Below are 15,274 nucleotides of genomic sequence, written 5' to 3'. Positions count from 1 at the left end.
TCTCACGGTCTTTCCTGCCTGGGCTGGCTTTGAACCGCGATCCTCAGATCTCAGCCTCCTGAGTAGCTAGGATTACAGGCGTGAGCCACCAGCGCCAGGCTAGCCCAGATCTCTTGAGTGGCTATGGTTACAGGTATGTGCCACCAGTGCCTGACTTTAGTTATTTTTAAAGTTATTTATGTTGCAGCATCTTCATTTCTTTGGTTTTTGGATTAGCCCTTACAGTGCCTTTAGGCACACTAGGCTAGTAGCTTCTCTGTTGCAGGTAACCTTTGTTTACCCTGATATGCCCATTTTAAACTATATATATAATTTATATATAGTCATTACTAAATAGTCTGTGGTAGTTTCAGCATTCAGGAATTTGTTCTTAATTCTTACTTTTTTTAAATTTATTTTTATTTTTTTGTCAATCATGGGGCTGAACTCTGGGCCTGGGCACTGTCCCTCAGCTCCTTTGCTCAAGGCTACCACTTGAGCCACAGCGCCACTTCTGGTTTTTTGGTGGTTTATTGGAGATAAGAGTCTCATGGTATTTCCTGCCCAGGCTGGCTTTGAACCACGATCCTCAGATCTTAGACTTCTAATTAGTTAGGATTACAGGCGTGAGCCACCAGCACTTGGCAATTCTTACATTTTTAATGTGTAGAGATAGTAATGGAGTCTTAACTGATAGTATGGTAGTTATATATAGTTCCCCTTTATTTCTTTCCTTAAGAGTGTATACTTATGGAAAGTCACATTTTTACCATTTAAATCTTATTTGCAAAGAGGACCTTGTTTTGTTATTTTTGTTTTAGCAGTATTGGGGTTTGAACTCAGGGCTTGTTCTTGCTGAGCAAACACTCTACCACTAGAGCCATGCATGATCACAGCCTGACTAGGAGTTTTTAAGAAAGCATCTTTTTTTTTTTTCTTAGCAAAGGCTATATTTTAAAAGATGCTCACTTATTAGTGTATTTTTGTTTCTTTTCTTTTCTTTTCTTTTTGGTGGGTTGTGAGGCTTTAGCTCTGGGTCTCGGCACTGGCTCTGACCTCTTCAGCTCAAGGTGAGTGCTCTACCACTTGAGCCACAGCGTCACTTCCAGATTTCTGGTGTTTAATTGGAGATAAGAGTCTCATGGACTTTTCTGCCCAGGCTGGCTTTGAACCACGATCCTCAGATCTCAGCCTCCTGAGTAGCTAGGATTACAGGCGTGAGCCACCCTTGCCTGGCTCAACAAATGATTCTTTAGGGCCAACCACATCCAAACTGTCTCAGGGCCCAATCCAACCACCTGAGTCATCTAAAGAGAAGAGACATGTCTTGATGCCTATGGCTCACAACTATAATCATAGCAACTCAGAGTCTGAGCTATCAGGATCATGGTTCATAGCCAGCTAGACAAAGGGTAGACAAAGTCTCAAGATTCATCTGTCTAATAATTAACCAGCAAAAAGCCAGAACTGGAGGTGTGGCCCAAGTAGTAGAGCACTAGCCATGAACTCAACAGGCCAAGGAGAACTTGAGGCCCTGAGGTCAATCCCTAGTACTAGTGCGCACGCATACATGCATTAGAACCTTTCCTCTTAACTGTGGCCAGAGGGAGATGTGACTAGAGAAGAATGGCAGAGATGTAACACTGCTGTTTTTTGTGGGGTTTTGTTGTTGTTGTTGCTGTTGTTGGTTTGTTTTTTTTATTTTGCCAGTCCAGGGGCTTGAACTCAGGGCATGGACACTGTCCCTGAGCTTTTTTTTGCTCAAGGCTGGCACTCTACCACTTGAGTTACAGTTCCACTTCGTACTTTTGTTTGTGGTACTAAGGAATCAAACCCAAGGCTTCATGCATGCTAGGCAAGCACTCTACCACTAAGCCATATTCCCAGCCCGTAAACAGTTGGTTTTGAAGGTGGAGAAGATGTCATTGGCCCAGACAAGGGAACAGATTGTTCCCAAGGGACTTCAGAAAAGAACAGACCCTGTGACCACCTAGACTTGAGCCCAAAGACTGAACCTCTAACACAGAAACAAAAGAAATAAATTTAGGTTGTTTTAAGCCATTAAGTGCGTAGTTACACACTACAATAGCATCTAGAAAAGTAATAGAGGCAACATGTTGTACAATTCCATTGATGGGATCCAAGCCCAAACAAAGATAAAATTCATCTACAGAGCAGGCAGTCAGACTTAAGGACTGCCTGCAGGGAGGCATCTCCCCAGTGAAAAGGAGCACAAGGAAATACTGGGAAATGTTCTATGTCTTGATTTGGGAGTGGATACATGGAAGTATATGACTGTCAAAATTCATTAAACTGATCACTTTACTGTGTTAAAATATGCATCATCATCATAATTTTTAAAGGCAAGAGCAAAAGAAAAGTAAGCATCAGGAGTGGCTGTTTAGTTTGCCTTTCCTGACTATCAGGATCCTCAGTTCATGAACTCCACTGTTCCCCTTTTCAAGTACACACCCTTCAAAAACTTCAGATCCCCAAATCTGCCTGCTCTATCTACCCATTAAGTTGCAGAAAAGCCTGAGATGGTTGTGCTAAGCAGACGCCCCTGCACAGGCTGTAGGAGGGAAGAGAAACAACCCCACACACTTGAGATTCCTCTTCCTGTGTCCTTGGATAACCAATAGTTCATACCTGAAATCCTAGCTCCTCAAAAGGCTGGCTAATCTTACTAGGGTGAGATACAAACTCCATGTTACTTTGAGTTGCATTTCCTTTATTGTCAGGAATGCTGAGCATTTCCTCATGTGTTTATTAGGACTTTCAGAGATGATACAAGCAATTCTAATTTTTTTAACAGATATTTTGTTAAAACTTCCTAGTCAGGCTATGGATTTGGCTCATGTGACAGAGTGCCTGCTTAGTAAGACCAAGGCTCCAAACCATTTCCTCTAAAATCAGGAACAGGATAAGGATGTCTACTCTGTTCCTTTTCAATGTAATACTGGAATTCCTAGCCAGAAGAATAAGGCAAGAGAGAGACACAAAAAAGGGATTCAATTAGGAATAAAAAGTCTTCTGGAATGTTTCTATTTTGCTCCTTTGCTCATTTATTGTATCGGTGGTTACTTTCTTGAGCTCCTTGTATATTCTGGATATTAGGCCTTTGTCTGATATATAGCTGGTAAAGATCTCCCATTCTGTAGACTATTTTTTTTAGTTTAGTAACTATGCCCTTATGCAGAAATTTTAGTTTGATGCAATCCCATTAGTCGATTGTCTTTTCAATTTGCTGAGCCCCTGGAACTCTACTCCCTATGCTAATAAGTTCTGATGTTTTTCCTCCTTCCTGTAGTAGTTTCAAGGTTTCAGTCTGATGTTGAGGTCTTTGATCCATTTTAATTTGTTATTAGTGCGTGGTAACAAATGGATCCAATTTCAGCCTTTTACATATGGATATGCAGTTTTCTCAGCAGCATTTGTTGAAGAGACTGTATTCCAGCATACATTTTTAGCATCCTTGGCTAATTTTAGATGGCTGTAAGTATATGAGTTTATTTCTGGGTCCTCAAGTCTATTCTTTTAGTCTTTGGACCTATTTTTGTGCCCGTACTAAGCTGGTATTGTTACTACAGCTCTATAGTAAAGTTTGAGGTCTGGAATTGTGATAACCTCCAGAATTGTTTTGTCTAAATTTGCTCTGGCTCTTTGGGACCTTTTGTGTGGTTCAATGTGAATGTTTGGATTGTTTTCTCTCTCTCATTGACATTGGGATATTGGCACTGATTTGTAGATCACCTTTGGCAGTATGGCAATTTTCTTTTGTTTGTTCTGGATTTGGGATTAGAACCTCAGGGCCTGTTTACTGTCCCTGAGCTTTTTTGGTACTTAATTGGAGATGAATCTCAGACTTCCCTACCTGGGCTACCTTGGATCCTCCATCTTCAGATTTCAGCTTCCTGAGTATTTAGGATTACAGGCATGAGCCACCAGTGCCAAGTAGTATGACCATTTTCACAATATTCTATTGATCAGTGCACATGGTACTTTCTGGTGTCTTCAATTGCTTTCTTCAGAGTTTTTGTTTTTGTTTTTTAGTTTTTGTTATAGAGTTCCTTCACTTCCTCAAGTATATTCCTAGATTTAAAAAAAAATTGTTATTGCAAATTGAATTGTTCTCCTGATTTCCTGTCTGCTAATTGTTGGTATACAGAAAAATACTGATATTTGTGGGTTGTTTGTATCCTGCTACTTTGGCAAAGTTACTGATCAGGTCTAGGAGTTTGGAGGTAGAGTCTTTATAGGATCCTTTAGATTATATTCTGCAAATAGGGATTGTTTGATTTTTTTTTTTCTTAATTGAATCCCTTTTATGTCTCTCTCACCTTAATCTTCTGGCTAGGAATTCCAGTATTACATTGAAAAGCAATACAGTAGTCATCCTTATCTTATTCCTGAATTTAGAGGAAATGGTTTGGGCCTTGGCCTTGCTAAGCAGGTACTCTGTCACATGAGCCAAGCCCACAGCCTGACTAGAAATTTTTAACAAAACATCTTTTTTAAAAAAATTATTGCTTGTATCATCTCTGAAAGTCTATGTACTTCAGTTAGTTTCCTGTTATTAACAAAGAATCTATTCTTATATAATGCCCCCATAACCTACACTTTGGTTTTGTTTTTCTCCAAAGAAAATCCTAGATTTTGAATGTGCTAATTCTTGTAGAAGGATAAACCTAGTTAGTTATTGATGTGTATATAAAAAAATGCTTTCCATAAACTTGTAATTCAGGAGGTTATACTCTTTGATAAGATGTTCTATACACCACCATGGTCACATTGTTTATGGATTCTTGACACAATCAAATGATGTTGATTAATCACTTCTGCCTTTTTGACTTTGCAGATGTAAAGAACCTATATCCATCATCATCTCATTATACAAGAAATTGGGATAAATTGGTTGGTGAGATCAAAGAGGAAGAAAAGAATGAGAAGTTGGAGGGTGATGCAGCTTTAAACAAATTATTTCAACAAATATATTCAGATGGTTCTGATGAAGTGAAACGTGCCATGAACAAATCATTTGTAAGAATATATATATATTTTTTTTCAAATGTAGGAATAAATCTAGACATTGTAAGAAAATAATAAGTAGGTAATTTGGGACTAAACTACATATACTATATATGGTTAGACCTTTTTGTGAATAGATTTTGTCTAAAAATTTCTCCTTACTCTAAACAGAGTAATTGTTGAATTTGAAAACATGAAGTAGAGATGAGAAATAAGTTTTTCCCCTTCCCCTCCCCAAATTAGAAAAATGTATATACAAGATGCAGGGCACGGGAATCAAATAATAAAAAAAAAATCACATAGTACATTAAAAACAACAGCCACAAAGAAAAAAACTCTTGTGTCCCTATCTTGTGGTTCATTTCGCTTAGCATCATCTTATATGGTCCTAGGTACATAGCTTTTGACCTTTTCTGCTTGTCTGGTAAGATTATTCTAGATGTTATACTAGTTATTTAGTTATTGAAAATAAGGGAGACTTTGGGACCTATGTTTCTTTGGGTCTGGCTTAATTAATATAATTTTTTCCAAGTCTTTCCATTTTCTAACATTGGGGGAGTATCATACATTTTCATTATATGCAGTTCAGGATTATGGGGGACATGGCTCATGGAGTAGATCACTGCCTACTAAGGGGGAGGCCCTGAGTTCAAACTCAAGTTTTATCACCAAAACAGTCAAAATATTTACTGATATTCTGTCTGTCTTGAGGATATCATTGATGAGGATAACAGCAGAACAATCATAATCATAGCTTTGAGCAAATAGTTTTGACACAAGACAGAAACACAGTAATAGAGGGAGGGTGAGTAAATGCAGTTATTACATTCAATAATGTAAAAAATGAACTGTGTAACTTGAAGTTAGGGACAGTAGTGGGGGAAGTGGAAGAGAATGAAGGAAGGGGTGACATTGACCAAGAAACATTGTATTTATAACCTGACTTAGGAATTGTAAGCCCTAAGTACGACTACTTACTAATAGCAGTAAAAAACACATTTGAGAGCCAGGTGCCAGTGGCTCATGCCTGTAATCCTAGCTACTCAGGAGGCTGACATATGAGGATTGTGGTTCGAAGCCGGCCTGGGCAAGAAAGTCCGTGAGACTCTTGTCTCCAATTAGCCACCAGAAAACCAGAAGTTATCTCTGAGGCTCAAAGTAGTAGTAGAGTGAAAAAGCTTATGGACAGCACCCAGGCCCTGAGTTCAAGCCCCATGACCAACCAAAAACAAAAACAAAACCCTACATTTCATTTTGTATATGTATTTTTCCTATAGTTAAATAACCTGTTGTATTTTAATACTGGAAGAACTAGTAAAAATGCAAAATAATAAAACATGACATGGATATTTGAATGTCCTAAAATATTTTGTTATTACTCTGTCACCACATGATGTGTTCAAATAGAAAGCATATAGACAGAAAATAAATTGTAAGGAAAACTGATGAATTTAATTATATTTTAGCCTTATTTATGGAATATAGTACCTTATTAAGGGGTTTGTTAAGAGGAATTTTAACTCAAATTCCTGGAATAAGTTTTAAAAAAAGTATTTAAAGGGAGCAGTGAAGATTTAAAGTGCTCTTTTGGGAATGCTTATTTTACACATCTGATGTCTTGAAATTAAATGCAGTTTATTGTTGGCCAAAACTGTTAATTGTTAATGTTGCACATAACTTTATGAATATGGTATAGTCCTTGATTAGTGATATATTCAGTAAATGATAAATATGTAACCAGTTTTCCACAGAGACACTGACTTTGTCTAGCTTTGTTGTATGTACAGCAATCCCACCTTAATCATTAATATATTGCATGGATTTTGACTTAGTGCAGTAAAAAATATAATAAAAAAATTTCAGAACCAAAAAATAAAACTTCTCCCATGTGCATTAAGCAGCTCAGTTGATTCAGAGAAGCTTTTAGCCAGTTTTTTGTCAATTAAATGTGTGTAAATCATGGGATCTGCTGAGTGTTTCTTGGTCCTTATTTTTAGCAAATGGGGCCTTCCAGAGTTTGGTGATCATCTCAAACCAAAAAAAAAGGCATGTAATGTGCTTAATTTGACAAAGAGAATTTTAGGTTTGTTGAAAGACAGGCAGCTTGTGTTTGGTGGAATCAAATCAAGCATGTGTATTATTCAATGTAAAGAACATGAAATCTAGTTTATGTGATCAGTATTAATGTATTCAAAAGTAATTTTGTGACAGTAGTATAACCTGTTCCATATGGTTTCATGTTACAGATGTTCAGACCTACTGCACGTATGATGCAGATAAATTTGAATTTTAAGAGTATTGAACTCTGTTGCCCCAGCATTTGCAGTTTTTATTCAGCAATCATCACCTTAAAATATAATGAAGTGCAGATACCAAGAGTTTGTGCACTTTGATTTTTAAGAACAATTTAGGAGAAAGCCTTTGTGTTTGGCACAAATGAAACATTAAACATGGATTCTTAAATTTCTACTTAACTGGCATTAAAAGTAGTTTAATTTGCTTGAACTTTACTGTATCCAGAAGATTACAGCATTATCTTTTTTGATAGATAACTTTGTTTTTATTTGAGGGTTTTTTTCCCCATATATACTTCTGTACTGATTAGCAGAGGAGTACATGGTGCTTAATATTGCTTTGAGTACCTAATACAATTAATTTACTTTTCAGGTTTCTTAGAACTTGTTAGCTTCTTTGAAAAGTCTAAGATTATGTAAATATTTTAAATAGCCTATATTTGGGATTTTATGTTTGGACCATTTTGAAAGATATTCATCCATTTTGATTTTATGGACCAAGAAATAATTTATTCTTTTTTTTTTTAATTGCAGATGGAGTCTGGTGGTACAGTTTTGAGTACCAACTGGTCAGATGTAGGTAAAAGGAAAGTTGAAATCAATCCTCCTGATGATATGGAATGGAAAAAGTACTAAATAAATAAATTTGATATCATTGTATTGCATATATTCACTAATACCCAGTGTGTATTGATACTGCATTCTTGAATTTTGAACACAATATCTTTTTCAAAGATTATACCTCTTTACAAACTCTTTGTGCTTTGGAAACTATTTTCCTTCAAGTGTTCTAAGAGTGTAATGAAGAATGAAGACCACATCTTTATTACTTCAGTCCTTAAGGATTTCAAACATGATAACCTGAATGAAGTATTATTTGCCACTAGGTAGATTAGTTCTATTAGTTGTGGGAGTGGAGAAATCTTTAATGATGTATCTTGGGTTATTGCCTTACTTTCTTTTGATCCAGTATTCTGTTAATAACTTATTAGACCTGGCAACTTTGGTTGAGCATAAAGTTTTCAACTTCATTGTTACATTGTGTTTTCTTTTAAAAACTGCTTTTGAATGAGAATTGTAAATACACTTTTTCTATGAAAACGTTTGGCTTATTTACCTTTTCCTTAAGTTTGTCATGAGAAATTTGAGCAGTAATCATAGAAAGTCCCATTGTTTGTCATGAGAAATTTGAGCAGTAATCACAGAAAGTCCCATTTAGTTCTTTTTAAGAGAAATATTTGTCATTTGTAACTGCACTGAGATTTTGGTCACACTTTTTTGAATTCCTATTAAAGTAGGTTCTTGAGTTTAACATACTGCAAACAGCTATGGTTTTGGAGATACTGTTCTATATTATGTGGCATATTATATAAGAATAATGTGAGAAACTGCTGCTTGGTACTTTGGTCATATCAGGATTCCATAAGTTATAGCACTAGTGGAGTTTTTATATTTTGTTTCTAAATTTATGAGAAAAATCTGTTCTCAAATTCTTGCAGATACTTTGATCTCAGTAGATATGGTAACTACTTTAAAACTAAGTTACTATCTTTGTATAGTATTTACTGTATGCCTAAATACCATGACAAAACAAAAAAAGACATTAATTTCAAAGAGTTCATGTTGCAGGAGGAGGTATGGAGTGGTTGAAAGCTGCACTCACTGTAAATACAGTTTTGAGATTATCGTAAGCATTCCATGATTAAAATTCATTTTTATTTTTAATTTTTATGTGTATTAGAGCTTGTACTCAGAGCCTAAGTGCTGTCCCCTATATTCATTCAAGCCTGCCTTCAAACAGCAATTCTCAGATCTCAGCCTCCTGAGTCAGATTAAGGTTTGAGCGACCAGTGCCTATCTAAGGTGGTTGTTTTTATGTTACTACAGCTTATTCTCTTTAAGCAGCATTAAGGAATTACAACTTTGTGATCATACTTGCTACTATAACCATGCAAGAACATTGTTAATTCTCTTTGCCTTAGAGGAATTAGAGCTAAGCAAAGATAAAAATTTCTGGTTTCTGTTCAGAGTCCTACTTTACTGATTTTTGTGTTTTTTTTTCCCCTGAAAACTCTAGTGTACATTAGTTGCACAAGGGCGATTTTTATTGTGACATTTCCATACGTGTTAAAAACCTCAGCACATCTGTTTATCTTTCCTGCCCTACTATTCCTCCTTAAAGCAATTGCAATGGTTTTTATTGTTTTACTTTCATAGATGGAAGTAAACTGCTCCAACTGTATTCATCTTCACTCACCTTTTTTAGGTCTAATCCTTCCCACTGGTACCCAGCCCCCCTGTTTTACTTTCCTGTCATTATTTTTGTGTGTGTGTGCCAGTCCTGGGACTGGAACTCAGGGTCTGGCCTTTGGTCCTGATTTTTTTGCTCTAGGTTAGTGCTCTAACACTTGAGCCACAGCTTTGCTTCCAGCCTTTTGGTGCTTAGTAATAGGTAAGAGTCACAAAAGTCTTCCTGCTCAGGCTAGCTTACATATGTGATCCTTAGATCTCAGCTTCCCGAGTAGCTAGGATGACAGGTATAAGCCCACCAGCACCTCTTGAGCGTCATTTATGTCTTTTGTGCACCAAGGGCTTTCACTATGGTATTTATATTTTTCTCATTTATTTTCTCTCCTAATTCCAGTCCCCTATTGATCAACATCTTCCATTGAGATTGCCTCTGCCATCTTCATATGTAGTTGCATGAAATTATTCACCCTCAGTCTTTTTCCTTCTTCCCTTTACTCAACCTCCTAGTCTCATAGTTAGGATAATGTTTTATGTTGTATGTAAAGAGAGGTCATCCACATTGAGCTAATTTCCATTGTCTCCAATGTGTCTTTCCTTTGTTGCCAGTTGTATTCTTTTTGAAACATTCTTATTTAACCAAGGCTTGCTTGAAAAAAAAATCTGCTGTTTGGGCCAAAATGAAAGAAATCTGAGACCAGATATTTGAGCAAGACATTATTACTACTACAATATTACAAAATTTGAGTAGAGAATACTCTGTGTTCATGGATGGCCATGGCATAACATAAATTTATAATGAGGCACTATTTCTTCATTAGCAACTGGAATATTCTCAGTAGTTGCTATCTGATACACATATCAGATGCTAAGTAAGAAGTATGGCACTGGTTGAGTCAGCTGAGTAGAATGCATGTTAATGTACATGCTATTCATTTACTACCTTACCTAGTTAACTCAGTAACAGTTAAGATTGCAGTTTTAATAAAAAGGGAACTACCTTCAATATATGTCCTGCTAAGAAATTTTGTGATTGACTAGTTTTTCTGTGTCTTTGATAATGTCAGTATAAGTCAAAGTCATTATTGAAGATGTGTAGTAGTCTAAGCTAATTAAGTATAGCCAGTTGAATAGAAAATTCTTAGCAATTAAGTTACTCACACCTTTGAAGGCAGCGGCATAAAAAGCCACTGAGGTCACATTGAAAATGTGAAGTAAACTTTTAAATGCCAATTTTCAAAAGTATGCAGAAGTATTCCTTCCATACTGTCTTGTTGCTATTAGAATTTTTACAACCATGTACAGAGGGGTAGTTTATTTTTCTGGGGTTCTTAGCTAGTTGCAGGAATATTGTAGAAAGAATTTTTGCCAAGAAGCAGGCACAAAGGAGAGAGCAGAAATACGATATAGCACATTATAAATTACAAAAATCATAGTTGAAATTGGTTGGGGATACTATTTAAATAATTTTATGGATTCTTTGTTACTTAGCAGTACTGGGGTTTGAACTCAGGGCCTTCCTTGTGCTTGTTAGGCAGGTATTCTACCAATGATCCATGATGCCTTTAGTCCTTTTTTGCACTGATTATTTTTGAGATAGGCTCTCACTGCTAAGGTATGTACCTGTATTTTTCACTTCCATCTGTAGCTAGAATGAGATACCACCACATCCAGCTCTTGATTAAGGTTCTCACAGTCTTTTCTGTCCAGGCTGACCTTGAACCATAATCATCCCAAACTCAGTCACCAAAGGAGCAAGGATTATAGATAGGAGCCATTTGGGCTTAGCTAGTTTCAACTAGTGACTTGCTTAGCTAGTTATGTTATTTTCAGTCCTAGTACTGGTTTTTGTCTCCTAATACAGATTAACATAAATTTTATGTAAAAACTGTTTAAGATATGAAAAAGGTTCAGTGAGCCAAACATCTTAGTAGTGTTAGCTATCTGACAAATTTAGGTTATAATGAATAAATATGTATATAGTTATGTACTTACCTTTACATAGCAAATGCCTAAAACTGGTTTGTAAAGTGATTACTTTTGTAGTATTAAGACCATTCATTAGGATTTAGTGTTGATACTGTAAACTTTGTTGTGTTCTCTGTCATTTTGTTGTTTGTATAATTGCTTCCTATTCCTGTTTTGCTTTATAGTAGGGGGTATTCTTTCCTATATTTTACTGATTTTTATTTTCTTTGGGTAGGATTCCAACTATCTTTTGCAGTGTTTGTTTAGTAGTCATGAATTCCTTTAGTTTTTATCATGGAGGGTTTTTATTTCTGTCAATTATAAGAGATTGCTGGGTGCACTAATCCAAGTTGGTAACTCTTATTTCTTAGATCTTGATCTTGCCCTCCTTGTATTTAGAGTTGGTGTTGAGAAATCTGATGTTTTTTCTGATGGATTGCCATTATAAGTTTCTTAGTTCCTTACAGCTTTCAATACTCTTTTTATACACTGTATATTTTGTGTTTAACTATAATGGATCTAAGGGTCCAAATTCTGATCATTGCCTGTTAGTCTCCACAAGAATGCTCAAGACACTGTATGATACTCTTTTCCCCTAATGGGGAATAAACTTGGGAAGTATAGAAATTACAGTTGATAAATGACAACTTTGTGTTTGTGGAAATTTCTGATGAAGACTAGTCACCATTACTGCTACATTCATGGTCTAGGGAGATCTTAGTTAACTGGAGTAGTAATAGGAAGGAGATGGCAGGGTTAACAGTAATGAAGAATACTGTTTGGTTTTTTTTTTTTTTTTGTCCAGTCGTGGGGCCTGAACTCTGGGCCTGAGTGCTGTCCCTCAGCTCTTCAGCTTAAGGCTAGCGCTCTACCACTTGAGCCACAGCGCCACTTCCGGCTTTTTTCTTTTTGCTTATGTGGTGCTGAGGAATCGAACCCAGGGCCTCAGGCATGCAAGGCAAGCGCTCTACCACTGAGCCAACTTCCCAGCCCCCTGTTTGGTTATTATAGAAAAGGAAAAGATAGAGGGTAGCCTAACAATTATGGGAGATTAATGAGAAAGTGGAGTGAAGTAGTAGGGGGGAAAAATCTAGCTAGTGTGTTGGTGTAGGGAGGGCAGAGGCAAAGAAAATTTAATAAACACAAAAAACCAGGGTTAACAGTAATGAACAATACTGTTTGGTTATTATAGAAAAGGAAAGGATAAAGGCTAAGCCTAGCAATTATGGGACTTTAATGAGAAAGTGGAGTGAGGTAGTAAGGGACAAGAAACGTATCTAGTGTGTTGGTGTAGGGAGGGCAGAGGCAAAGAAAATTTAATAAACACAAAAGACCAAAAAGACAGTCACCTATTAAGTGTGTAGGTAATGAGAGTAGGGATGTGAAAGCAGGTTTAGAAGGAAATAATTGGCAAGAGAATAGTTCTACTTGTATATAGAAGGGAAATATGAGAAAGGGCTATAGAAAGGGATGGAAATAGGATTTTAAAATTGAATACTAAATGGTATCGGAGAAATGTGTATGTGTAGAACTCAAAACTAGGTGGCCTGTATCAGTTGCATGGGGACAAATTATACATTTAAAATAAAAGCAAATCTTCATTTCTTTCAATCTCCGCTTTCTCCGTAGCTAGGCTGGCAGGCATACGTCACTGTGCCCAATATTGGTTGATGTATGTTTGCTTGGACTGGTCTCAAATTGCAGTCCTTCCAATCTCAGCATCCTAGAACTACAGGTATGACACACCCATGCTTCCATGCTTTGCTTGTATTTTTTATTGTATTGAACTTTTTCCAAATAAGTATGTATGTATACACACTTAGAACAAAGCATGCATGTATGTACAAAGGTCCTTTAAAGGAATTCGCTCATGAATAAAACATTACTGTTACCTTTTGCTAAAATTTGCTACTGATTCCAAATTTGCACTTTGATTTTATATTATTTGGACTATGTCAATTCCTTCCTATTGTTTGATAAATCATTTAAATTGATCGTTTAAATGGTGATTTTATACAATATATGTTCATTAGATAAATCCATAGAGTCCATCTGTGGAAATCACTTCTCACAAGGAATTTCTGTTTTGTGAAAATTTAGATTGAATTTGAGTATAGTAATCTGGTGTAAAAAAAAAAAAAAGATCAATGGATCAATTGAGTAATCTTAGCTTATTTACTCTTAATTGTTAGAATGAGGGAGTATAGAAGGAGAGATAGGATTAACAGTTTTTGGGTTTTGTGTGTATGTGTCGGTCAAGGGGCCTGAACTCTGAGCCTGGACACTGTCCCTCAGCTCTTCAGCTCAAGGCTGTCGCTCTAACACTTGAGCCATAGAGCTACTTCTGTCTTTTTCTGCTTATGTGGTGCTGAGGAATGGAACCCAAGACCTCATGCATGCATGGCAAGCACTCTACCACTGAGCCACCTTCCCAGCCCAACAGGTTTTTAAAACTGCTGCAATGGAAGCTTTTCATACGGTAATGTCAATCAATATGACAGAATAATTATAGATAAGTGAAACTCAGCAGTATCTTTTATTTTCCTTTTGCTAAGTGAGCAGTAGCTAACTATATATCTAAGACTATAGAATCACAGTAGGACCTTGACAACTAACCTAAAATTTTCTTTTTCTTTTTTTTGGGGGGGGGGTCCAGCCGTGGGGCCTGAACTCTGGGCCTGGGTGCTGTCCCGCAGCTCTTCAGCTTAAGGTCAGCGCTCTACCACTTGAGTCACAGGGACACTTCCGGCTTTTTTCTTATGTGGTGCTGAGGAATCAAACCCAGGGCCTCAAGCATGCAAGGCAAGCGCTCTACCACTGAGTCACTTTCCCAGCCCAAACCTAAAATTTTCTGAGAAGACTGCTTTACAGGCACCACTGGGAATGAAGTAAATATCTGAAAGAATACAGTGGCACCAGTCCACACATACTGATCGATTTCAGTTGGGATTTTGCATTTTTTGGACTGGCCTGGTTAGAGGTGGTAATACGGGATTAGCACTAAGTGATGAGATTTCTATTCTTTCATTGTCCTCTTTTTCCTTACTAAATGTTCTTCATATATACTTGCTTCTTTTTTTTTGGTCGGTCTTGGGGCCTGAACTCGGCCTGGGCGCTGTCCCTCAGCTCAAGGCTCAAGGCTAGCACTCTACCACTTGAGCCACAGTGCCACTTCTGGGTTTTTCTGTTTATGTGGTACTGAGGAATCGAATGCAGGGCCTCATGCATGCAAGGCAAACACTCTACCACTGAGCCACCTTCCCAGCCCTACTTCTTTTAAAGTAGGCCATAGTTTTGTTCCTGGAGCACAATTAGGGTCTCTTCATCCAAACTTGTTTCCCCTCTGACCTTCAATTTTCCAGTGCTTTTTTTTCTCTTCTTCCTGTGAAGTGCTATCCTTTAGTAATTAGTGACTTTGTTGTGAACACAACCCCTTTATCTTCTGTATGTTCATTTAATTAGGAACTTTGGAAAAGAACACTTTTCCAGAAAGCAGCCTTTTCTATATTCTCTTTGCTCAGATGCCCTTCAGCCTGTCTGGAACTCAGTTCCCACATGAAGAGCTGCCAAGATGACCCACTTTATATGAGAAGAAGCAGTCACTTTACTCAACAGACGATTCCCCACTACCTACCTAGAATGCCCATTCTTTACTGTGCCATTTGCTCATCTTGAAGACTTCAGGTAGTAAGATATACTGCTCTCATCTTTATCAAGATTTTGTATCTTGTGATCTTTTTCTTATTTGTCCTAAAATT

At 37.0% G+C, this 15,274-nt stretch overlaps 1 protein-coding gene across 1 annotated transcript in view; it reads left to right on the top strand.

Annotated features, from left to right (window-relative positions):
- Window positions 1-8,332, top strand: part of Sugt1 (SGT1, suppressor of G2 allele of SKP1 (S. cerevisiae)) — a 57,403-nt gene extending 49,071 nt beyond the window's left edge. Inside the window, exons 12-13 of the mRNA XM_013010871.1 lie at window positions 4,838-5,019; window positions 7,836-8,332. Of these exons, the coding sequence (XP_012866325.1) occupies window positions 4,838-5,019; window positions 7,836-7,937 (284 nt within the window). The 3' untranslated portion in view covers window positions 7,938-8,332. The remainder of the gene's footprint in view (window positions 1-4,837; window positions 5,020-7,835) is intronic.
- Window positions 8,333-15,274: the final 6,942 nt, after the last annotated feature.

The sequence above is a fragment of the Dipodomys ordii genome, unplaced genomic scaffold (assembly GCF_000151885.1).
Source record: "Dipodomys ordii isolate 6190 unplaced genomic scaffold, Dord_2.0 Scaffold1, whole genome shotgun sequence".
Classification (NCBI taxonomy): Eukaryota; Metazoa; Chordata; class Mammalia; order Rodentia; family Heteromyidae; genus Dipodomys; species Dipodomys ordii.
The sequence above is the reverse complement of the archived record's forward strand: the minus strand, read 5'-3'. Positions and strand labels throughout refer to the sequence as shown.